The 25,211-nt window shown below is 41.0% G+C and overlaps 1 protein-coding gene across 2 annotated transcripts; it reads left to right on the forward strand.

The window, feature by feature from the left end:
* Positions 1–9,542: 9,542 nt before the first annotated feature.
* MYL1 (myosin light chain 1) lies at positions 9,543–24,590 on the forward strand. 2 transcript variants are annotated; one of them, XM_069985222.1, is made up of 7 exons: positions 9,543–9,794; positions 20,339–20,366; positions 22,064–22,207; positions 22,846–23,019; positions 23,104–23,181; positions 23,695–23,737; positions 24,299–24,590. In XM_069985222.1, exons 1-6 carry the CDS (start codon positions 9,678–9,680, stop codon positions 23,721–23,723), a joined length of 570 nt encoding a protein of 189 aa, XP_069841323.1. In that variant the 5' UTR covers positions 9,543–9,677; the 3' UTR covers positions 23,724–23,737; positions 24,299–24,590. The 2 variants fall into 2 exon arrangements, with proteins under 2 accessions (XP_069841323.1, XP_069841324.1); XM_069985223.1 differs by lacking the exons at positions 9,543–9,794; positions 20,339–20,366 and adding exons at positions 19,432–19,533; positions 20,047–20,071.
* Positions 24,591–25,211: the final 621 nt, after the last annotated feature.

Genomic DNA, 25,211 nt, shown 5'->3' on the forward strand with positions numbered 1-25,211 from the left:
AACCAGACAAAACTGACGCTACACTTCCTCCCACACAGTAACTACTTCCTACAGGGGTTTGTAAGAGACCCTGTGAGTGGTGAAAAGAAATGTGTGCAAAGAAAAGAAGAGAAAGGATAGGTCAGAAGAGAAGAGTATCTCCATTGGACAACGAAGGTACATAATATATAAGAAACAGTAACCCTTTGTTAGCTTTAGCTGTGCAATCCATGAGAGCATACATAATAAATACTGACATCTAGTGGTGAAATAAAAAAACTACCTTCATCACCACTTAGCTTTGAGTTAAAAGGGCTTTTGCGACAGGTGTGACATAAGAAACACCTGTGGTGGGACACCACAGATATTTCAACCAGGTACATAGAATGATTAGCAGTAGTTTTAGTATCCTAATATAGTGTTGGAGACAATGTTTCAGTCTATCCTGGACCTTTTTCAGGCCATTACTCTGAATATGTAGTAATGAGGATGAAGGTAAACCAGGTGGAGATTTACCAAATTTTTTCTTCAACAATTAATAAAAAGTTACAACCATCTTCAATTACATTTGAGTGCTGTGGTTTTCCTTATACTTTATTTTCATAAGCGCACCCTTTATTTGCATGATCAAACTCACAACTATTGCTAAAGTGGATTGCTCCACTGCTTGGTACCTCTTCAGATATTATGGCTTTGACACATTATTTGGAATTACATCCTTGATGTCTATATGTAAGTTCTCTACTGTCTGTGTAAGGTGTTTCAGGGATTAAATGGCCAGGTGTGGACTTTTCTCCAATCCTAGCTGTCAGTGCGGGAGTGTGGCTGTCAATCACGGGTACAGATGTTGTCCCCACACAATGACATACAGTGGCGTAGCTATAGGGGTCACCGGGGTCGCCATGGCGACCGGGCCCCTACGCTATGGGGGCCCGCACGGCCCCCCTTGCCACTTGTGACACTGTCACTTTAAGCATCCCGAGAAGCTGCGGCCGCACAGCTTCTTGGGATGCACAGATCGCTTTGATGTTCCGCCCGCACAGTGAGCGGGTGGAACATTAAAGCGTTCAGAATACAGGAGCAGGACCTGTCAGCGTCCTCCTCCTGTATTCTCTCCCATAGGCTGCCGGCACTTCATACCAGCAGCCTATGGGAGGCCGGGCCGTGACCTCTCCGGCAGGCGTGATGATGTGACGTCATCACGTCTGCCGGAAGTCCCGTCCCTGCGGCTCGCAAGATGGAGCCCGAAGAGAAGGAAGAGCTGCTGCCTGCACAGCGCGGATTAGGTGAGTAGGATGTTTGTTTTTTTAGGGTCACCTCTGGGGGCATTATTAGTATATGGGGGCACCTCTGAGGGCATTATTAGTTCTTGGGGGCACCTCTGGGGGCATTATTAGTATATGGGGGCACCTCTGGGGGCATTATTAGTTCTTGGGGGGGCACCTCTGGGGGCATTATTAGTTCATGGGGGCACCTCTGGAGGCATTATTATTGTATGGGGGCACCTCTGGGGGCATTATTAGTTCATAGGGGGCAACTCTGGGGGAATTATTAGCTCATGGGGGCCACCTCTGGGGGCATTATTAGCTCATGGGGGCACCTCTGGGGGCATTATTAGCTCATGGGGGCCACCTCTGGGGGCATTATTAGCTCATGGGGGCACCTCTGGGGGCATTATTAGTATATGGGGACACCTCTGGGGGCATTATTAGCTCATGGGGCCACCTCTGGGGGCATTATTAGTATATGGGGGCACCTCTGGGGGCATTATTAGTTCATGGGGGCACCTCTGGGGGCATTATTAGTTCATGGGGGAAACTCTGGGGGCATTATTAGCTCATGGGGGCACCTCTGGGGGCATTATTAGTATATGGGGGCACCTCTGGGGGCATTATTAGCTCATGGGGGCCACCTCTGGGGGCATTATTAGTATATGGGGGCACCTCTGGGGGCATTATTAGTTCATGGGGGCCACCTCTGGGGGCATTATTAGCTCATGGGGGCACCTCTGGGGGCATTATTAGTTCATGGGGGCACCTCTGGGGGCATTATTAGTTGATGGGGGCAACTCTGGGGGCATTATTAGCTCATGGGGCACCTCTGGGGGCATTATTAGTATATGGGGGCACCTCTGGGGGCATTATTAGCTCATGGGGGCACCCCTGGGGCATTATTAGTATATGGGGCACCTCTGGGGGCATTATTAGTATATGGGGACACCTCTGGGGGCATTATTAGCTCATGGGGCCACCTCTGGGGGCATTATTAGTATATGGGGGCACCTCTGGGGGCATTATTAGTTCATGGGGGCACCTCTGGGGGCATTATTAGTTCATGGGGGAAACTCTGGGGGCATTATTAGCTCATGGGGGCACCTCTGGGGGCATTTTTAGTATATGGGGGCACCTCTGGGGGCATTATTAGCTCATGGGGGCCACCTCTGGGGGCATTATTAGCTCATGGGGGCACCTCTGGGGGCATTATTAGTTGATGGGGGCACCTCTGGGGGCATTATTAGCTCATGGGGGCCACCTCTGGGGGCATTATTAGTATATGGGGGCACCTCTGGGGGCATTATTAGTTCATGGGGGCACCTCTGGGGGCATTATTAGTTGATGGGGGAAACTCTGGGGGCATTATTAGCTCATGGGGGCACCTCTGGGGGCATTATTAGTATATGGGGGCACCTCTGGGGGCATTATTAGTTCATGGGGGCACCTCTGGGGGCATTATTAGTATATGGGGGCACCTCTGGGGGCATTATTAGCTCATGGGGGCCACCTCTGGGGGCATTATTAGCTCATGGGGCACCTCTGGGGGCATTATTATTGTATGGGGGCACCTCTGGGGCCATTATTAGCTCATGGGGGCACAGCAGGGAATCCTACATACAGGGGGCATCCCACATTCCTACTCACTTTACTGCACATTACACCAAACAGCGCAGTTACTATGGGAGCCTACAGGAGGGAGGAAGGGAAGGAAGTTGCTAGAAATGTGCGGAGCTTAAATTGTTTGTCTCGCAGGTTCTAGGGGGATGAAACGTATCTGGAAGGAATCATCATGGAGGACTGGGCCGGATGGAGAGGAAAAGGGAAAGTGACGCCTCAGATCAAAGAAGACATCACCGGTGAGTCACTGTATGACGGTTTTCTTGTTTTGTAGAACATCATTTAGTAGGGGTGCCCCGAGGTGGAAAAGGTTGGGAAGCACTGTGCTAATCTGACCCGCTGCGCCCGCTGGCACATGCTGTCATCTGATTGGGCCTCTTACCTAATCAGATGACAGCAAGTACCAGCGCCCCCTCCTCCAGACATCTGCCTTGGCGGCCCAAGCTGTGTCCTATGGCTGTATCTTTACCGCGTTGAGCTCCAGCTTGTGCTGCATCTACATTATCTGTACTCAGAGATATCACTGTGTTATCTGTGGTGTTACATAGGACTGCAGGGGACATCTACTACATGATCTGTACTCAGAGATATCACTGTGTTATCTGTGGTGTTACATAGGACTGCAGGTGACATCTACATTATCTGTACTCAGAGATATCACTGTGTTATCTGTGCTGTTACATAGGACTGCAGGTGACTACTACATTATCTGTACTCAGAGATATCACTGTGTTATCTGTGGTGTTACATAGGACTGCAGGGGACATCTACTACATGATCTGTACTCAGAGATATCACTGTGTTATCTGTGGTGTTACATAGGACTGCAGGTGACATCTACATTATCTGTACTCAGAGATATCACTGTGTTATCTGTGCTGTTACATAGGACTGCAGGTGACTACTACATTATCTGTACTCAGAGATATCACTGTGTTATCTGTGGTGTTACATAGGACTGCAGGTGACTACTACATTATCTGTACTCAGAGATATCACTGTGTTATCTGTGCTGTTACATAGGACTGCAGGTGACTACTACATTATCTGTACTCAGAGATATCACTGTGTTATCTGTGGTGTTACATAGGACTGCAGATGACTACTACATTATCTGTACTCAGAGAGATATCACTGTTATCTGTGGTGTTACATAGGACTGCAGGTGACTACTACATTATCTGTTCTCAGAGGGATATCACTGTTATCTGTGGTGTTACATAGGACTGCAGGTAATATCAGGTGACTTCTCCAGGTTGCAGAAGTTCAAACTTCATCGTGCCCTGCTGACAGTTTATAATGGGAGTGTGGCTCTTCAGGTTGCAGCACTACAACCCCCATCCTTTCCAACTGGCAGTTCATGATGAGAGTTGTAGTTTTTCAGCTGTAGAGTCAAAGATTGGAATACAATGATTAGACAATGACACAGTACAGTCCAATAATTATAGGGGGCAGTAGTGCAGTACATGAGGTGGAGGCAGTGACAGGGCATTAGAACATGGTGGCACATTAGAGTAATTGGATATAACGTTAGATAGGACTTTGCCTGATCGGGGAAAGATGGGGGGGCCCCAAGCTAACATTGTGCACCAGGGCCCATCAGCCTTTAGCTACGCCCCTGATGACATACATATCCTATGGGAGGGACTGTGCATTCCTCATATGGTGTACACATAGCCTTTAAAAAGATTTATAACTAGAAAACGGAAAGGTATATGGTTGACTTGGAAACCTAGATTTGCTGGTGCTTGTTGAGCTTCTCAATACACCCACAAAAATCTTACAAGATGTCTCTGTTGCACCATTCAGTCTGTGGTCCACAGGTAATAGAAAAGGAAACAATGTACAATTTAAACTCCTTCAGCCTTTGGGTGGGTTCACACTACGGAATTCTCGCGGAAAAACTCTATGGGCCGGCATATTGCGCTATCCGCCGAAAGAAGTGACTTGTCACGTCTTTCTGCGGATAGCGGAATACGCCGGCCCATAGAATGGTGTCTATAGAGCCGACGCAAAGGTTCGAGGACAGCCGACGGAATTCCACTAAGTTTATCCACGAGAATTCCGTAGTGTGAACCCACCCTTTCTGTGACAGTATGCCATTAAAATACCCCTGACGGCAGTCAGTGTCCTATTACACAGAGCGATAATCTGCTGAATCAGGCTGATTTGGGCAACTATCACTTTGTGTAATAAAGACAACAACCAGTTGAAGAGCTGATCAACAGCTGATCCCTGTCTTTTAGCAAGTTTAAAAATCATCAGCTGCCCACTGCACATCGCTATGTGTGACAGTGAAGTGTGGTCGGCAGTAGAGAAAATAATAAACATTATACTTACCTGTCCATGGTGTTCTGCTGTCTTTTGCCTGCTCACTGCAGCTGGCCCTGAAGCTTCTGAAGCTGTCTCTGAAGTGACAGGCTTCTCAGCCAATCACTGGCCGTGGCACTGTGATGTCTTAGCCAGTGCACACAATTACATCAGTTTTTTCCCATAAAGAGCATACATTCAACAGACTGCAAAAACGCAGTGTGGCCCTACCCTAATAGGTATATTTTGGTGTTTGCAAGGTAAGTATTTCCCCTAATATAAAGTACATTTGTACAATCTGATCCATTGATGTTGGTCACTGTTATATACCATGTCCTGTTAGTGTTGATGAGGATGATTGTGTGCTGGCGGTATGTAGAGTACCTTGTCCTTGGTTACATATTACATGCACAGCTCTCAGTTATTCATTACTGCATACAGATTTAATCACTTGGAGACCAAAAGTAATTGACTGGAGAGAACAGTGGCATTGCTGTAGGTAATCTGAGTAATGTGCCTTCTAGCTCCTAAAACTATTAGTGCACTGCCATTACCACCTGTCTCTGCTGGATGTTAAATGAAGGGGAAAGTTTGTCCAGTGTATAGTGGGGAGTAGACAGCTGAATGATCCTACTGTACAGGGATGAGATCTGCCACAAGGGGGATGCAATGTTATACAGGGTGTACAGTCCAACATTGTTACTTGTTACTCAAACCATACTAGAGACGGATGTATTATGGCAATAATAATAATCCTGGTCCAACAAAATTATTATAGGTATCAGCCAGTAGCATGACTTCCTTCCAGTTCACCCATACTCTAGACAGCTGGACCGTCTCATGGCCCTAGAACAATCTATGATGTCATAAGACTTATTACCACTGTCCTGAACTATTGGGAACTTGTCTCTATAGGTGTGTACCAATGTGCCAATGGCTCCTTAAAGGGGTTGTCCAGGGAAAAACATTTTTTTCACATTAACTAGTATCAGAAAGTTATGTAGATTTGTAATTTACTACTGGTAAAAAAATCTCAAGTCTTCCCATACTTATAAGCTCCTATATGTCATGCAGGAAAAGCCTAATAGAAGTAAATTGCAAATCTATAAAACTTTCTGATGACAGTTGATTTGAAAGAAAAAGTTTTTCACTGGGCAACCCCTTTAAGGGAAGATCTGTAGGGTTATTTGTCTTAATTCAAATCTACGTCAAATATGCCATAATCACATTCTACAACAGAGAGAACTGGTAGGATCAACCAAAATCCAAAGTTAACTTGCTGTAACTCACCTGTAGTCACGTGGCCTAACATAACCCTTTTTTCTCCCCAACCAAGCCCATGACAGATGGTGGTTTTCCTACTTCTACATCTCCTGTAGTTATACCCACCATACATCCATGGGGCTGATGGCCATATGGCCAGTACTATTTTGCTACCACAGTAGCCACCAGCTCTATGCTATCCAGAGAGATGTCCCACTTCAGCAACTCATTGACTGAATAGGCTTAACCAAGTGCCATTCCCAAACCCAGAAATGCTGCACAGCAGGACTGTGGCTCCATGGAAATGGTGGCATGTTCACTGGCCGCACATCACCCTGCTACACAGCAAAGGGCCGTGCAATGATCCAGCAAGTTTGTGCAGTAGTAAATGCCATTTCACATTACTGTACAGCACTTTGAGGTGGGGCTTACTGTGAGTGTGGTAGGGGCCGCTCTCTGGTACACTGGTAAGTGGGTGATGAAGCATTGTTCTCCTTCGGTTCCCACAGGGGGACTGCAAGCCACAGTGCCCCCTACTGTGTGAACTGTTAGGTGTAAAGTTACCCTAAATTGGCTCATATACTGTGTCTAAATGCCTTAGTATGTTATGCGCTCAACCATCCACATGGTGGCAGAATTTTGGGGACAATGGACACAGGGCACGCTAAGGCATCTATATAGTAGATAATTGGATACATTTTTCTACCAAAGGTAGGTCCCTATTAGTAGAATTAGGAACAGTGAGGCATGTTCCATTCAAAGCCTGTGGGACTGCCATATATAGCTAAGTTGGCTATATCTAGCTCTCCCATAGCATTTGAATGGAGCTGAACTCTTGCTCCATTCAGACAAGGACTTGGTACCCCCATTCATGTAATCAGTGGTGGTTCCAGCAGTCGTCCCCTCCAATAAGTCATCACCTATCCAGCAGGTGTTTGATCATGTATAATTACCGCAATGCCACTTTAATAGACAGAAGTTACAAGTCACTTGTCACTTCTCTTGCTCTTGCGGATCTATCATACTTTCGATCATTTTAATGAGAACTGTGTAATGCTTCGTTTTCCCAGTTCCCCAGTGGTGGCGCTGTAGGGAACGAAACACTTGATGCCAGACTCCCCACAAAACTAGAGCTAACTGCCAGTGACCCCCGCAGTGATCACTTATTGTCGGAGATATTAACAAAAAACAGCAAATAATATGGAGACCAATGGCACGATATAAATATATAATCTAACAATGGAATTACACTATTTGTAAGATGGAACAATTGTGTTCCGATGATAAATGTCTAATGGTTTGAATGGTTTACATGTATGGGCAGCTGAACCTTCTGCAGGGGAAGCGCTTTCCATCCAATCAGTAATACCCTTTATAAATAGCATGTCCCATAGTCTATATGCGTTTGTAATACCTAGTACAGTGTCATTTATAATGCACAAATCCACCAGTGAATGCACATAAACCACTTAAGTTCTGTGGACTTGAACCAGAAACTAGACGTCCTTGGGCAATAAAAGGGTTAAAGGGGAGTAAAAAAGAGCTCTGAAACAAGATGTTGGCAGAAAGATGCCAAAGGTGTTTTCTAAATATAAAGCCTTTCCCCACACGGATTTACAAGGACATGAATTATGGCTGTGATTGCTGTGCACATATCACAGGGAAACAGCTGGACCCCACCGCCCTATTTAAGAGTGACATTTTCTCCTAAAGTGAACAGAAAACCCCAGAGGAAGGAACTGGGGCTCTTTGTAAACCTCTGTTCATCTGCAGAGAAGAGCTGGTCTGGCAGTGTGGGGTTGGCAGAGTTCAGGACATTTGTCATAGATAATAAGGTTATGACGGAGCTTGCAGGGCACGGCTTTATATCTTTAAAAGCTTAGAATATCTTTTTTGGGGGGGCATGTGAGATATTTCTAAATTAATTTACTATAGTTAATAGGCACCTAGCTAGCGGACTATATTACCGATGACTGTACAGGTGTAATGGAGCTAAGTTTGTCATAGGCAGCAGCGATGAGTTTGTCAGATGTATTAGAGATAATAAGTCTGTCATTTGGCTTAACGCCACATGACAAAGTGTCCTGTGAATCTTCTCACAGGAGGGACATGACAAATTCAACACTGTCACTATATGAGCTATATATCTATACAGGTTGTGACTTATATTTGATTTTTTTTTTTGCATGCAGATATTATTGAAAGTAATTAAAAGACATGCACATGTACATAGACAGAGACATATATGTGTGTTCTATGGACACTGACACCTATCTGGACACGGACGTTTTTGCATCCTGCACAGGGTAATGTAGGCGCTTCTTGCAAAACACATAAAGGAATGTATAGAAATAATGGTTTCCATTAGTCGAGGCGCTTCTTCAAGGCTTGTGTTGTGAATTAGAAGCCGTCTCTGTGTCCAGAGATGTTAGCTCTCCTTCAGAATGTAATTAATATACAAAAGAGGGGAGGATGGGGCCTGTGCGTACAGTACATTCTCTCTGAAACAGGAGGAGGTGACAAGGACGACTTGCCATATACGTCTGCTTTTATTTTTAAACCTTGGGCTGCACACTGCTTGATCAACACTTTTCTGCAAATGAAAAGAAGAGAATTGGGGGAGGGCAAAAAAAAAACTATGTCAAAAGGGGGGTGGTAGTGGGAAGTGAGAAGGGAAGGGGGGGCAGGGACTTTTCTGCACCCCATTCCTTTGAACACTACATTCCATCCTGAAATCACATCCTCTGGGAGACCTTGGAATTTATGAGGAGGGGGAAAGAACTTCTGTGATTTACCGCAAAGGAACAACACCAAATTCCTGCAAGAAATTAAGGGCAAAATGTCCCCACCTGCAACTAGATGTCAACAGGAGCCTTCCAGGCGGCTTATTCATGTGTGTTTGTCCTGTACACTTATCCTAAAAATCCAGGCAGGCTGAAAAAAATAGAAGTCCCGTGGCTTGATGTAGCCCTGACCCCCTTATATTCCATTTATAGTCTTAGTCCTTATGACATCCTCCTTGCCTGGGGAACTGTCCAATCCAGCAGCATGCATGGAGATTGTGTTAGGTACTAAGCGAAATATAAATATGCCCGAATAGTGAAAAACACACTGGGTCCCACTTGTAGGCTCTGGGCTGAGGATCGTCCTGATCTTACCTCCTCTCTCAAGATAACACTTGGGCTGGTTTCTTTTTGGATCCTTAACTACCTCCCCTGTTTAAACTAAAGCACAATGGCACCCAAGAAGGATGTGAAGAAACCTGCTGCTGCCCCTGCCCCAGCAGCTCCAGCCCCTGCCCCAGAACCAGTCAAACCCAAAGAACCAGCATTTGACCTGTCCAGTGTCAAGGTAACAGGGCTGCAATGGGATGGGATGTGTTTTGGTCACTGGAAATTTAGGGGCATAGGGAGAAGTTGCTTTCTTCTAACTTAGAAAATCTGAGGACACTTAGAAAACTATAGAAGTGTTTTGCTTTATTGTGGATATTTTTTTTTTACACATTTTAAACACCTTTTTAGACTTAGCGCTGCGGAATCTGTTGGCGCTATACAAATAAATATTATTGATCGTTAGAGATAATATATATTTTAAGGATATTACTTTGCAGAGTTGTATCTCAGAAGAGATCACAGAATATTACTTTGCAATATTTTACATTGAAACATACACATTGGAATGAGTGTCTAAGAAGTGCCAGCTATGTGTATGTAAGATATATATATATATATATATATATATATATATATATATATATATATATATATACACACACAACTTATATCTTGCTATCATGGATCATGCACAACCTGTGTCTCATACATTCATCTTACTTACCACTAACAGTAACATATACTTGGTAGGCAAGCTCTATCATTTACTCAAGATAGGGTCTTGAATTTGGGTAAATTTATAATACTTTTAGTATTTCCAGTGACTCTTCACAACCCATTTTCTGTTGTGTTTGCTGTCAATGAATGCAGTATGGAGTGTGATGTGTCCTCACAAAGATTGCTCCTTGGAGTGGTAGTAGGAGAGACAGGTGGCAAGCTAGTTACACAATCTCCTCCATGCCTCTCCGCCTTCCTGGCATCCAATTGGTCTATAAATGTGGATCTCAAGGAGGATGTCCTAATAGGGAGCAGAAAGGGCTTGACTTTCCCTTTAATCAGGACCAGTGTACAATGGGGTGTTTCTATATTTGCCTGTAAAGGGACCCTAAACCTAATCTCTGCCTACCTGTTGCCCCATTTAATGTTACCCTTAGATTGGGGAGAGGCTGACTGTAGTGTACATTGTGCATATTACATCTAATGCTGATGTGTATTAAAATTTCCCAACCTGTGCTAAAGTACAACTCCTATCATGCCCCAACAGCTTTGGCATGATGGGAGTTATAGTTTGTACAGGCTAGAAAGCCCCAGGTTGGTGAACAGTGATGTATATAGCAGTAGTATGACTTAGGTTAGCACCATTACAGTCACATTGTAGTATAATTACTTGCTTTTTGCCCATTTTCATATACAGGAGCAATGTTTTTGAGCTACAATTGTTTTTCAGTGATGTTTTGACTTCATTCCTTCCATTTATTTATTTACTTAACTAATAGTTCCATGTTTACCTAATGTAATATCTATGAGCAGTGCTAGGTGTGCAGTGATGTGCTGATGTGACATTCAATAACTAATAGTTCCATGTATACCTAATGTAATATCTATGAGCAGTGCTAGGTGTGCAGTGATGTGCTGATGTGACATTCAATAACTAATTGTTCCATGTATACCTAATGTAATATCTATGAGCAGTGCTAGGTGTGCAGTGATGTGCTGATGTGACATTCAATAACTAATTGTTCCATGTATACCTAATGTAATATCTATGAGCAGTGCTAGGTGTGCAGTGATGTGCTGATGTGACATTCAATAACTAATTGTTCCATGTATACCTAATGTAATATCTATGAGCAGTGCTAGGTGTGCAGTGATGTGCTGATGTGACATTCAATAACTAATTGTTCCATGTATACCTAATGTAATATCTATGAGCAGTGCTAGGTGTGCAGTGATGTGCTGATGTGACATTCAATAACTAATTGTAAGATATATACTGTACCTAATGTTATACTATGTGTAGTGGAATTTAAAGCACCTCTACGTCACACTGTATATTTTATAATAAATGATAAGCATTACATTATACATGTAGTTTATACATTATACATGTAGGTCATACATTATACATGTAGAACGTCACCCTACAATGGTTTTCCATGACATACTAGGTGTGCATTCACATGTTCAGGTTCTTAATTACATTTATTAAACGCAAAGACAAGAATAGATCTGAAAAGAGGAAAGAGAAGAAGTCTTGTTTTTTTTCTTTATAGTGTCCTACATTTACTATTCTCTCATAGCTTTGTATTTAATAATTGCAAATTGAAAACCTGAATGTGTGAACATGGCCTACATTGTTTAGGCATTTAATCTGCTTGCTTCAAAGGCTTTAGCCGTCCTGTTTAGATTACAAACCACTATATGTCCTTAGCTGTAATAGCGGCTTTGATGAGAATTGCCTTCTTAATTAGGTATCAAGGGTGCTCTTTGAGGAAAGGCAGAACAATATAGTTCTAGTGGTTGCAAAGGTTATGTGCTCAATGATACATTAAAATACTTAAGGAGCTAATAAAACATCAATGTTGATACCTATTGTCATTTAGCAGCTGTTACTACAGTATGTCTGTTACTTGGTATAACAATTCAGCTAGCCAATTAAACCAGTGTGACAGCTGCATGCAATGGTCGCCACCTGCAGGCGAGTCCCCGCATTACATCTATGTTATTATAGTCTGTGATCAGTATTATTTATTCATGCACTCCTTGAACATATAATAAGGGGTTAACATACAAATCATAATATAACATCAAGTACAAATGCTATGAATAACGTTAATGAAAGATATATTTTAATACCTTTTTAATCATATCGGAATAACATATACCTTTTCTATTCCTCAAGTAATAGAAGTTTTATATTATAAATTATATAAGGATTATATTTTGGGTGATAAAGGTAAAATACATACCTTTGGACTCTATTTATTTCTTTATTTTAATGCATGTATGTTATAACGCAGTGTTTCCCAACCTGTGGCTTCTTAGCTGTTGCAAAACTACAAGTCCCATCATGCCCTGACAGTGTTAGTTTTACAGCAGTGAGTCATTGGCTAGGAAAACACTGTTTTACTGCATGGTCTAGCTGTTTTAGTAAATCTATGATTGTTTTCTATGTGTATTGTATGGTGGTCACCTGCCAGACCTATATGTGCTGATGGAAGCCTGCAACAAAGGATTAAAGCAAAGTAAGAATTTAATGGTGGCAAAGCATTGACAGAATGTGATGAGATGATTGACATTTCTTATATCCGCAGGAACCTTGCCTTTGTTGTTTATAGGATGATGTATCCAAACACATATTACAGCTGTCATAACATAAATCCGAGCTTTTCATCAGGGCATCTGCCATGATGTATATTATGTCATCCAGCTTAGGATTTTGCAGCATCATTAAAGTATTTTGCAGTTAGTGAGTTGTAGCAGATAGTTCGCATTCACAGATACATCCTATAGTAGACCTGCTAAGGCACAGGACAGGGAAACGGGTGCCCTCTAGTACAGAGGTTGATATTACAGCTGTATTTATAGCTAGGCTTCATGTGCCATTAGTCTGCAAACCCTCCAAGGTCTTAGTGGGCTTGTACCATTTTGGACTTCTGATCATGTGACTCCCAAATGTATTATTTACCGACTCTGTTGAAGGTTTATTATACCTAGGCCATTTATAGATAGTAAGAGAAATAGTGATTTTGCCTTTAGTAACCAATGAGATGTTATTGTCTCTCCTTTGCATAGAAATCCATTATAATTACAGAATCCTGTCCAATGTCACAATTATTTACACTGTATGGCTATGTTCACATATAGTATTTCCATCAGTCTTTCTGTCAGTCTTTTTTTCAACCGCAGAAGGGCTATGTTCACACAACATCAAAAAAGGAGAAAAGGCGTCCCCTTTTTCTATTTCAAAAGATGTCCGTTTTTGCCAGAATTTAATTGACTTCAGTGGACTTTTCAAGGGGAGGGGAGGCCAGACAGCTAAATGACGTCCGTCATTTTAGACCCAAAATGAGGGGACGTCATTTTAAACAGAGCTAAGAAGACATTGTGTGAACATAGACAAACTGTGCAAATTTTTCCATTATAATTTTGCCCTGTCAGTTCCACTCCTGATTTTGGTTGAAAAAAAGAGTGACGGGAATACTGTGTGAACATGGCCTAGAAAAGCTTGTTTTTTTTAGTTAAGATAAGTTCTTCTCAGTTACACTGCAGCACAATGTAAATCTCTATTCTGTATCGAACAGCTCCATGTACTGTACATTTATCTATTGTTTTACATGTATATTTCAGAGGTATATGGCAAACTAGAGCTAATAGTTCTAGTTTTGCAATACATTAGGGGAATGGTATGTTCACACATTGGGGGACATTTATGCAGTCGGGCAATTTTTACCCCAGGCTTACAAATGTCCTCACAGCTCCGGAGCTCAGAGGATTTATGTAGAGGAACACTGCCTCTACATAAATCCTGATCACACGGAGCCCGTCCGTGCGAAAATTTTGAAACCTACGCCAGCTCAAAGCTCATAGGTTTCAGTATCATTTTTTCACAGGAAAAATAATAAATACGGCGCACGCAGAGGTCGCACCTCCTCTGCATGCTGCCACACACCCCTGTAACACCCTCTCTCCACCCCACTGGCGAAGGTGGCGCAGATGCCACCTTTGCAAAAATACCATTTGCAAATATTTTTATGCCGATTTGCCCCATCTGCGCCTAGAAAAGGCATTGATGCCTTTTCACACATGTCCCCCATAGTGTATATATTGCAGATTTTATCTTCTGCTCAGTTATACTAGGACAATAAATCAAGATAAATAAATACAGCAGGCAATCCGCCATGCTATGTGTGAACATAACCTAATGGAAAATATTAGTATAGTAAAAATGGTTGTATATCTGAACTTTTTTTATTTGGGAGGATTTTCTTTTATAGTAATAAGAAGACAATTGCCACCATTAGGAGGTTGTTTTTTTCCTTGTGGAGACCCCCAGCTGGCATAGGAAATCTTATAGGCCAGGCAATGCTCCCTGGAAGAAGAAAAATACATAGCAATAAGCTCCCCAGCAGAAGGTAGAAACCTGGCTCACTAATGCCACCTACTGGAGGTTGCCAACCCTGGATTGTAGGGTTTAAAGGGGTTATCCAGTGCTCCAAAAACATGGACACCTTCTTTCAGAGACAGCACGACTCTTGTCTCCAGTTCAGGTGCGGTTTGCAATTAAAGTGACTGTAGCAACAGGCCCAGGCAGAAGCACTGGAGGCGGGCTGACCCACCCTTAGTGGGAGGAAACCCCAGCCCCTCTATCATATGGTTCCATTGATTCTAATGGAGTAACGTCATGGAGGGGCTGGGGTTTCTTCCCACTAAGGGTGGGTCGGCCCGCCTCCAGTGCTTCTGCCTGGGCCTGGTGGTACAGTCACTTTAAGCTTTATTCACTTTAATGGAACTGAGCAGCAAAACCCCGCCCAAGCTGAAGACAAGAGTGGGGCTGTCTCTGGAAAGAAGAGCCATGTTTTTGTAGCGCTGGATAACCCCTTTAAACATGACTGAGGATTGTCAGTCAAACCTATTTTTGCCTCTTGTTAGTACACAGCAGGGGGCTGAGTTGTTGGGAGAGATGCCTTTGCCTCTGCATGAAGTACCATTACTACACCAATAGATGGCACCACCCTTACAACCCACTTCTTTTCCAAATGTGGATTCTTTAATTGAGTTTTCACTTTGTGATAATAGAAATAGAAGATAAGGATATTAGCTATATGGTTCTCAATGAAGAATATTAGGTTAGGATTGTACCAAGACATATGATTATTATAATATACAAATATTTTAGCTGTTTTTTTTAGTAGGAATGGAGTCAGTAAAATTGTTGCCACAGACATTGACAGTGCAAGAGCTCCCATCCTTAGATGAACTGTGGATTTATTTACCTTAAAGGGCCACCGCCATACCAATTTCTGAACAGACAACTCCCCGCTCAAGAGTCACTTAGGGTGAAACGTGCCCTGGAGACTCTATGTCACAAGCAGGTTTTCTGTAGGGTTGGAAAGGAGATGGTGAAGTTCCTGAGGTATTGCTGTCAACCTTTTTAGGGCGAGTTCTCCTCTATACCATGTCATGGATTCGTCGTCACTGTAGATAGAGACGGCACCGTAGAACTCAGGCTGCTACTGTACCTGTCTTTATTTATTGATATGCTGAGAAGATCTTACGGCAGTGAAAAGAACGGTACTGTGACCATCCACTACATACCCGACTGCAACTTAATGTATATTACCCCACTGAATTTATTAAAACACTTTTAAATAAACCCAGAAAAAGCTATGTTTTATCTGTAGAAAAAAATCCCTCCTCTTTTGCTAGTGTCCTAAAATGTAAGATTTTGGGAGGTCTGAGTAATGTTGCTTATACACCTTCAATAACTGCTCAGCTGCAAGTTTTCTTCTTCCTCCCCATACACAATTCAATCACTCCCAACCGTTATATTCACCAACATCAGGAGACCCCTATACACCCCTTATAACATGGGTAGGGAACCTTGGCTTTCCAGCTGTTGGAAAACTACAACTCCCATCAAGCTTTAGCTTTGGCTGTCCAGACATGATGGGAGTTGTAGTTCAGCAACAGCTGGAGAGCCAAGGTTCCCTACCCCTGCCTTATACTGATACCCGAACACACCACCAGCGGTGGGTGTGGCCAACATTAGTATAACGTGCATGGGACCCTCAACTCTACCCCTGTTTTTTCTTTATTTGAATAAGGGAAGCTGTCATCATTTTCAGGATTCCATGACTTAGGGCAGTTTCCGGTGGCTTCCCAGCCTTGATAGATAGTCCTGTCTCTGTTTGGGTGTAGGGATAAATCTATTTATTTAACAGGGTAGGAGAAGCTATAAGAGACAGCCTTGATGGGTCATGGCAGCATGAAAATAAGGCCAGGTTCCCTTTAAGGCCATGTGCACAAATCCATCAGAACATCCATGACATTAAGGTCAGATATCCAAGAGAACACCCACAAATTTCTGTATTTGAGTGGATTTTCTGTATGTCAATTTGCATATCTGCATAAAAACTGCACTGTATAAACTATGGAATAGATAAATGATAATAGGATGTGACTTTTATAGGAGAATTTACCATGGCGTGTGTAGCGCGGAGTTACAAGCTGCATAACACATAGTGGGACATTTACTAAGGAGTCTAATGTGTGCAACTATTCTAATAGGGATTGGTGTGTATTTTGTTCCAATATCTTGTGACTGATTTATTAAAATGTAGCACGGCCATAGTAAATGTATCTAATTAAAAAGGCACAAAAAGGAGCAAATATGAAAAAATTGCGCAGTTTTATTCACCTAGTATTGACCAGACGTAAGCCTGAGCCTGTTTATGCGACTTTTTTAAGAGTTGCAAATGATAAATTGGGCGCTAATCCCAGATTATGCAAACTTTAGGGTGAATACTTAAAACAGGCAGATTAAAAAAAAAGTTGCATCTCAAAAATATAATATAAAATAAAAATATTCACCTGTCGAATACTGGTTCATAAGTAGATAAATGAGTGAAAAATACAATTATTCACTGAAAATAAGGCACAAAACCCTTAATGAATGTCCCCCATAGTGTTTTTATGTATTTTTTCATATATTTGTCCTCTTCTCCCAAATGATGTGTTTAGAAAAAAAATGTTGCAAAAAAAAAAAGGCACAACATAACACAGAAAGACAGTTAAGTTATTTATTAAGACTTTAATACAACATGTGGCTGCAGTATTTTCAGGAAATGAAGGACTAAAATGCCACAAAAAGCACATGAAGCCTCAGGTTACTTTTACATGAAAGTATTCTGGTCAGTATTTGCAAGCCATACCCTGGCCCAGATCCAAAATATGAAAGAGGTGTAAATCTATCCACTAGGCTGGGTTTACACACTGTAAAAGAAACAAATAGTAGGTATAAAAGCTGCTGTGTTTTAATCTAATAATGTGTCCTATGGAAAGGCAGCTGTCAGTGGCCACGGTATAAAAAAAAAAAAAACGGCTGTAGTTTCCTCTTGCACTGATGGCGGCTTTTCCATGAACATCAATAGAAAACATTATTAGGCTATGTTCACACAACATATAATTTCATTAAACAGCGGCCGTAGTTGCAGTTTTGCAACCACAGTCGTTATTTAGTGAAATTGCTGATTACATTGGTTGTAACGGAATCCTGGCCGGAGTGTATACACATAGTATACACTCCGGCCAGGATTCCTTGCAGCCGCTGAAAGAACTGACATGTCAGTTTTGTGCAGCCGCTATTCAATGAACAGCGGCCGCACTACACTGAAAGTTCAGACAAAGTCTCTGGCCGGACTTTAAATTGTTGGCTATGGGTAATTGTGATGCAGGCCCACCCAAATGCGCCCGCATTCCAATTAAAAAGAAATGAAGTTTATCCGGCCAGATGAACTTCACAGACAGCGGGCGTTCTGTCACACGGCCGGGTCACAGAACACCGAAGTCTTACGTAGTGTGAACCCGGCCATAAATTGAAGAAAAAAAAAACCCTATTAGATATTTTATAGTGTGTGAAACCATTTTTATACTTTTTTCTATTCTATTTCTAAGTTTGGCTTACAAATAGCGAAATGGAAAATACTTCCCCAAGTACTGAGATGTGAAAGTGGATAAAACAAGTCAGACACTGAGATTTATTTTATTACTTGTTATAAATGATCCACTCTGAGATTTTTACTTTTATCAGATGATAGCCAACATAACTTTAGCATATTAGAGACTGCAGACTGGCTTCTCAATGGACGATCCTACCACCAGCTAACTGACCGTTATTCTGCTTAAAGAGGACTAAGAAAGAGGAAGGATGGGTGCAGCAGATGGAAAAGAATGTAGGAATTACAAATAGACTTTCTTCCCGATTATCACTGACACATTCCAGCGATTGCACAGCAAATCCTTTAATGCCTGAGGCTTTAGAACTACCATGAGCTACCATGAGATGGCGCTACCCACTAAGGGAAGTTTTACTTACAGCATAATGGAGGTGGATAATGAATTAGGAAACAACCCTTACTTTACAGAATTATTCACACCATTTTTGCATAGCTTATATCTTGGTACATACTGTTTCTCATTTGTGACTTTTTTGTGAAGTTTTATTATTTTTTTTCTCTGGTTTTTGCCTGTATAAAACCTAATAAAATCTAAGCAAAAAGTAAGTGTATATATATATATATATATATATATATATATATATATATATTTTATATTCTTTGAATGAATATATATACAGTATATATATATATATATATATATATATATATATATATATATAATTTCATTGTGATTATTCTTTGTTTTGTTAGGCAGAGGTTCATTTACTAGTAGCCTCCCATGTATTTTCTGGTTTTCCTAATATTTGTGTATTAATGCCCCTTTACAATGTGCAGTTGTCGTTCTGGGTTCCGATAAGGTTTCCACCAGAAGGCAGGCGACAGTCAGTGCTGCTGTCTTCAGACCTGGGCCCTTTATTTACACAGTTGTATGTTTTGGCTATTCCTGAAAATCATGCAGTGCCCAAAATTATCCCTGGGAATCTCCTCCTTCTTGCTGAAAAAGCTGCTGACACGTTTTAAACTCATTAAAGCATGTCAAAGCCACTTCCTACTAAAAATAGCTCTCCAAATTGGTGGTACTGGAAAGAGATCCCTCCTTTCCCTTTGCCCTAAGAAAGCCAAAAAGTCACCAAGAGGTGGGGCTAGCTTCCACTCTGACATCTGAGATGGGCAGTCATGTCCCTGCCCCCGGATAAATAAGAGCAGCTCAGCCAGGGCAGAAGGACCACACGCTCCAGCCCTCCTCAGGACATCGTCTCAGCTCCCTGCTCGTCGCCCAGTCCCAAGCTCAACATGGTGGGTGTCATAGTTTGCTTCTCTAACTAAACACTTTCATTGTACTATACAGAGTAGAAGGACTTGAAGCCTAACCTAAGACTATACATCTCTTGACTTTCATTAAATATTAAGTTAATGGGTCTTTGTAAAAGTAAGGGTTACATCATGCCTATATACTATACTTACCTATATACCTAGCACATGTTTATATAGTGCTGTACTTAATCATATATGCAATATTGTATTTCATTCTTTTTACCTTATTAAATAATGAAGTCTATAACCTATTGCTTTGTGTATAGCTTATGTTAGAAGGAGTGTGTATAGTCAAGGCAGCAAAGGATTCTGGGATTGAATCAATGCAAGATGTTTGTGTAGTTTAGATACAGTTAACAGTGAATGAATAAATCTAATAAATGTAGTAATAGCAAACACAATATATTATAGTATAGTATTATAGTTACACTTTACTTTTCTGTCAATGCATTTGCCACCATTACTAGTCTTTGGCTTTTTCTCTTTTCCTTGCAGTCTTTCTCCGCAGATGAGGTCGCTGGTAAGTGATAGCTGGGGATGAAGTAATGCCTTTCCATCGCTGACTGTGATTATGATTCATAATAATACTAGAGAGGAGAAAAGGCTCTCATTGAACCAATGGCACCAAAGCCCACCCAGGCATCTCCTTCATTGCCGGCCTTGTTTGGTTTCCAGCTTCCTGCATGTCCCATGTGCATGGACTTATCTTCTGGACCTCAGAGAGCTGTAAACCTCAAACTTAAACAGGCCTTTAACTGTAGTGTCTTGGCTGGTTTTCTTTTAACAGATCGAATTCTCTCAGGATCAGCAGGATGGTAAGTTAAGAACAAGGTCTGACTTAAAAACTGCTTTTATAGCTACTAGTTATAATATGGACATAGTCCAAAGAGTTAATAAATATGTAGATAATATAATAGCTCATGTGCATTTCTGGTATAAAGCTATATATTCCATAACTAAGAATACAATTGTCTACCTTAAGAATACAATAGTCTACCTTAAGTCTTGATTTAGCACCAGATTTGCCCTAAAGCTGTTATATTAGATACACATTATATGAATTGAATATTGTATCCCATGCTTTAGCTACATAGGGTCTTCCTCCTACCCAAGCAGTTTGCTGTTTTTTGCTAGAAATGTAGGATACAGCTGCAATTAAAACAATGTAAATGGACACATTTATGGAAGTAAATCAATAGACTTGTTCCTGAAGGATGCAGATATTGGCAGCATGAGACTGGCCCAAGTTTGGGCAATTCAGTTTAGTGTATTATAGATAGTTGGTGACATGACCATGTGAATCATAGTGGGTATTCTAGGGTGTCATAGTGATGCCAGGGCATGCCCATTGCTTTCAACAGTTAATACCGCTGTAAATGAGTCATTAGAGCTGTAATACAGTCCACTGCTTATTCCCTAGAGCTCCTGTTTGCACTTTGCAAAATAAGACTACAGCAGTCACATTATGCGTCTTGTAGATATGGAGCCTTAGTGGTGTCACGCTCTACAGTTTTTGAGGGGCTGCCTACGAATTAAGCATTAAGCATCATTTTATCAGGCAGCGATGTTCTGCAGCAGCTGAGGTTTGTGTAATGTTTGGGGTAATTAAATTCTTCCTGGTATACATGCAGTATGCTAGCGATAGGCTGCTCACGTTACATATATATCTGATATGCATCATCTGTCTCGGTTGAAAGAACTATTCTGTAAATCCACAATATCTAACACTAGCTTGTTCTGTGCTTCACAAAATTCTATAAGGTTTCTTTAAAATGTGTTACAGCAACCCTAAAGTAATATGAACAAAGGCAAATGGCACCCTGTCCATAGATGACGCCAGGCTGCTGTAATAGATGACTAAACCTGCCAGGTGCAGCTCCTGGCGCAATATGTAGCACTTGTGAAAGCAAATGCTGACACTGTCAAACTGTACATTGGTGACAGGTGCCTATGTTAAGCATGTTAATTGCTGGCCACTCTGGCACTTAAAGGGTTAGCTGGTCTGTGCATCTTTTAGGTTAGTGCTAGGAATAGGATATCCCATTACAAGAGCCCTGACCCTCTGCTAACATTAGCTGCTTTTTACAGTCTGCCTGTAAAACCATCTCTGACTTGATTTGGAAGCCTCTGTGTGTTACTGAAAATAACCAAGTGTTAAATATCCCAGGCTGAAAAGTAGCTGAACAAGCACAAATTCCATCTCCCCTGCCACAAGTGGCCATCTAAGTATAACCCTTTGTCATCTTCAAAGAACTGAACGTGGATACCATCTAATGCTACACATTGTATAGGCGGTGAAAAGGGAAAAAAATAATTGAAGTTGTCATTCTATCGCTTCTTTTGTGCAGCATAACTTAAGTTTACAACTTTCCTCTAATTCATTATTTTTTTGTGAAATGACAAACTCAACTTTACTACATCCCAAACAAAAGCAAATGTCAATGCTCAATATTTAATATGGTTTTACTTAATTTGCAAAAAAAAAAAACTTTATTTTCTTTCTGTTCCACAGACTTCAAAGAGGCTTTCCTGCTCTTTGACAGGACAGGAGACAGCAAGATCAGCTATGCCCAGGTCGCTGATGTCATGAGGGCTCTTGGCCAGAACCCCACAAATGCTGAGGTCAAGAAAGTCTTGGGAAACCCAACTCCTGAGGGTAAGTAGTCTTCCTGTCATCATCTACTGATATAGTATTGAAGAAAGATACATAATAGATAGATGCCTCACTATCTTCTAAATATTATAGATATCCTATTTATTATTCTAATGACATTATTATATATGGTGGCAATTTTTTGAGAGTGTGTTTCAGTCTCTATAAATATTTACAGCAAAGAGACTTACAGATTAGGATTACTAATAGCATTGAAGTGATAAAAACATAACATTCATTCTTCTCTATGGAGTTATAGATTTTCAATAAGATTATCTTTGTATGTCCATATAACTTGACTGTAACACCACATATATTTTATATATTGTATGGGACAAACTATAGGAAACATTATTTTAACTACTGACTATAAGTAGTTTACAATATGTAAAGTATAATCCACAGGTGAAGCAGTACTCCAGGATTAAACAATATACTGTGTCTTATTTAGCCAACAATAGTGTTTTATTAAGCCAGTAAAACTGTTTAATTCTGGAGTGTTGCTTCAAATATGGGTTATAAAAGTTCCTGTGGAGGTGTTGCTTCAGACACCCAAAGTTTTGCAACCAAGTTCATTTGTAGACAGAGTTAAAGAGTTTTACCAGTTAAGCCTGCACTTATGACTGGTCTATCCTTTACAGAGATGAACGCCAAGAAGGTTGAGTTCGAGCAGTTCCTGCCCATGCTGCAGGCTGTTGCCAACAACAAGGACCAGGGCAGCTTTGAGGACTTCGTTGAGGGTCTGCGCGTCTTTGACAAGGAAGGCAACGGCACAGTCATGGGTGCTGAGCTGCGTCACGTATTGGCCACACTGGGTAAGTGCTTCTTTTCTTCATTGCCTATATATTCCCGAATTATAGGAAGAAGAAATTTAACCATTATCATCTTTGTCCCAATAGGTGAGAAGATGAAGGAGGAAGAAGTAGAAGCTCTGCTGGCAGGACAGGAAGACTCCAACGGCTGCATCAACTATGAAGGTAAGCAAAGAACAAGAAACTTCTCCTTCTACCTATCTACTCTATCTATCTATCTATCTATCTATCTATCTATCTATCTATCTATCTATCTATCTATCTATCTATCTATCCACTCTATCTATCTATCTATCTATCTATCTATCTATCTATCTATCTATCTATCTATCTATCTATCTATCTATCTATCTATCTATCTATCTATCCACTCTATCTATCTATCTATCTATCTATCTATCTATCTATCTACTCTATCTATCTACTCTATCTATCTATCTATCTATCTATCTATCTATCTATCTATCTATCTATCTACTCTATCTATCTATCTATCTATCTATCTATCTATCTATCTATCTATCTATCTATCTACTCTATCTATCTACTCTATCAATCTATCTATCTATCTATCTATCTATCTATCTATCTATCTATCTATCTATTCGGCAGAAATTAAGTGGACCTTGATGTTTAGATCTCCGGTGTAATTTTGTTACTTTTTTCTTTTTTCCCCAGCCTTCGTGAAGCACATCATGTCCGTCTAAATTTACCTTTTAAAGTAAGTGTTATTTTTTAATACTTTTGAATTAATCCATTTTTTTAACTGAAACATTAAATCCAAGTAACAGTTTTTGTACAAGTTTCTATATAAAACAGTATGTTTTTATAAGAACATTATCTTAATGCCCTAATGTATTACAGAATACATCCTCTTATGGACTACAGTATTTTCAATAATTTAAAGTTGTGTTTTAGATATACTTTATTAGACAAAGGCCTCTACTTAAATGTGTTATCCAGGATTAAAAAAAAGGATAGTTGTTGTTTTTTCAAAAACAGCACCACTCTTATCCTCAGGTCATGGGTGGTATTACAACTTGGCTGTGTTTGCTTCGATGGAACTGATCTGCAATACCACACACAAACTGAGGATAAGAGGAGTGCCATTTTTGGAGGCAACAACTATGCTTTACTTACCCCTGAATATCTTGATTCATATTGTAATGCAATATTCCCACGATCCTTAGATTTTGAACACATTAATCTTACATACTTTAGCATAACATTTATAATATATTATATATGAACCTAAAATTTCCTTTTTTTCCATCTCTTACAGCACCACCTTTGAATGTCTCAGAAGACCTGGAGGCATGGAATCTGTACAAAGACCAGCAACTGGTCATTACCAACTTTACGGAAATGTACTGTATAAAACACTCATCAATATTTTTTATTTTCCACCATTGGGACATTTTTTTTCCACAACCCTGTTATTATTTAAAGGGAAGACCACACAGGACGGATCACCCTGGCAAAGCCGGCGGGGATTTCCATCAAGCAGATATGTGTAACATGCCATGGAGCACTGTACATCAAAAGACATCTCAATAAAGTACCCTTTGCTAATATGGTGGCTACAAAGTCTCTCAATTTATTTGCCCTAGGTTTTGGGCCAATATACCAAAGAACACTGCGTCATTCACTGGCAGAGGCCATACTAGCCCAAGGTGTAGTGGGTTCCTCTGAAAGGAGAGTGGTTAATTTATTGTATTTCTGTATTCCATACTGTCTAAACAATAAAATTTTATTGAAAGAAATATAAGGATGCTTTGTTGTTGGTGGGACAAGATCTTTCTGTAGAATATTCTAGAGGCCATATAAATCTCTTAGAAACTAAATGTTAACTGAGACTAGGATGGAAAAGGGAGAACACATGAGTCTTTAGCTAGCAGTACGCATCATAGCACTGAGCTTACAATGACAGAAACCATATTGACCTGGTGTCTGGAATATGATCTGTGTATCACTTTCATGTTGCCCAAGCCATAAGAAATCAGGGTGGTCTCTGGCGGCTTTTTCCCACCCCACCAGCCTTGGTTAATAGATCTCATCCTGTTTGGGTATAGGGTGAAATCTATCAAACAAGGCTGGCAGGGCGAGGGGAAGCCGATAGGGTACGTTCTAATGGCTCAGATAGCATGAAAATGATAACAGGTTTCCTTTAACTGCCTATTAACAAGTTTAAGGTA

This window comes from Dendropsophus ebraccatus, chromosome 9 (assembly GCF_027789765.1).
Source record: "Dendropsophus ebraccatus isolate aDenEbr1 chromosome 9, aDenEbr1.pat, whole genome shotgun sequence".
NCBI lineage: Eukaryota > Metazoa > Chordata > Amphibia > Anura > Hylidae > Dendropsophus > Dendropsophus ebraccatus.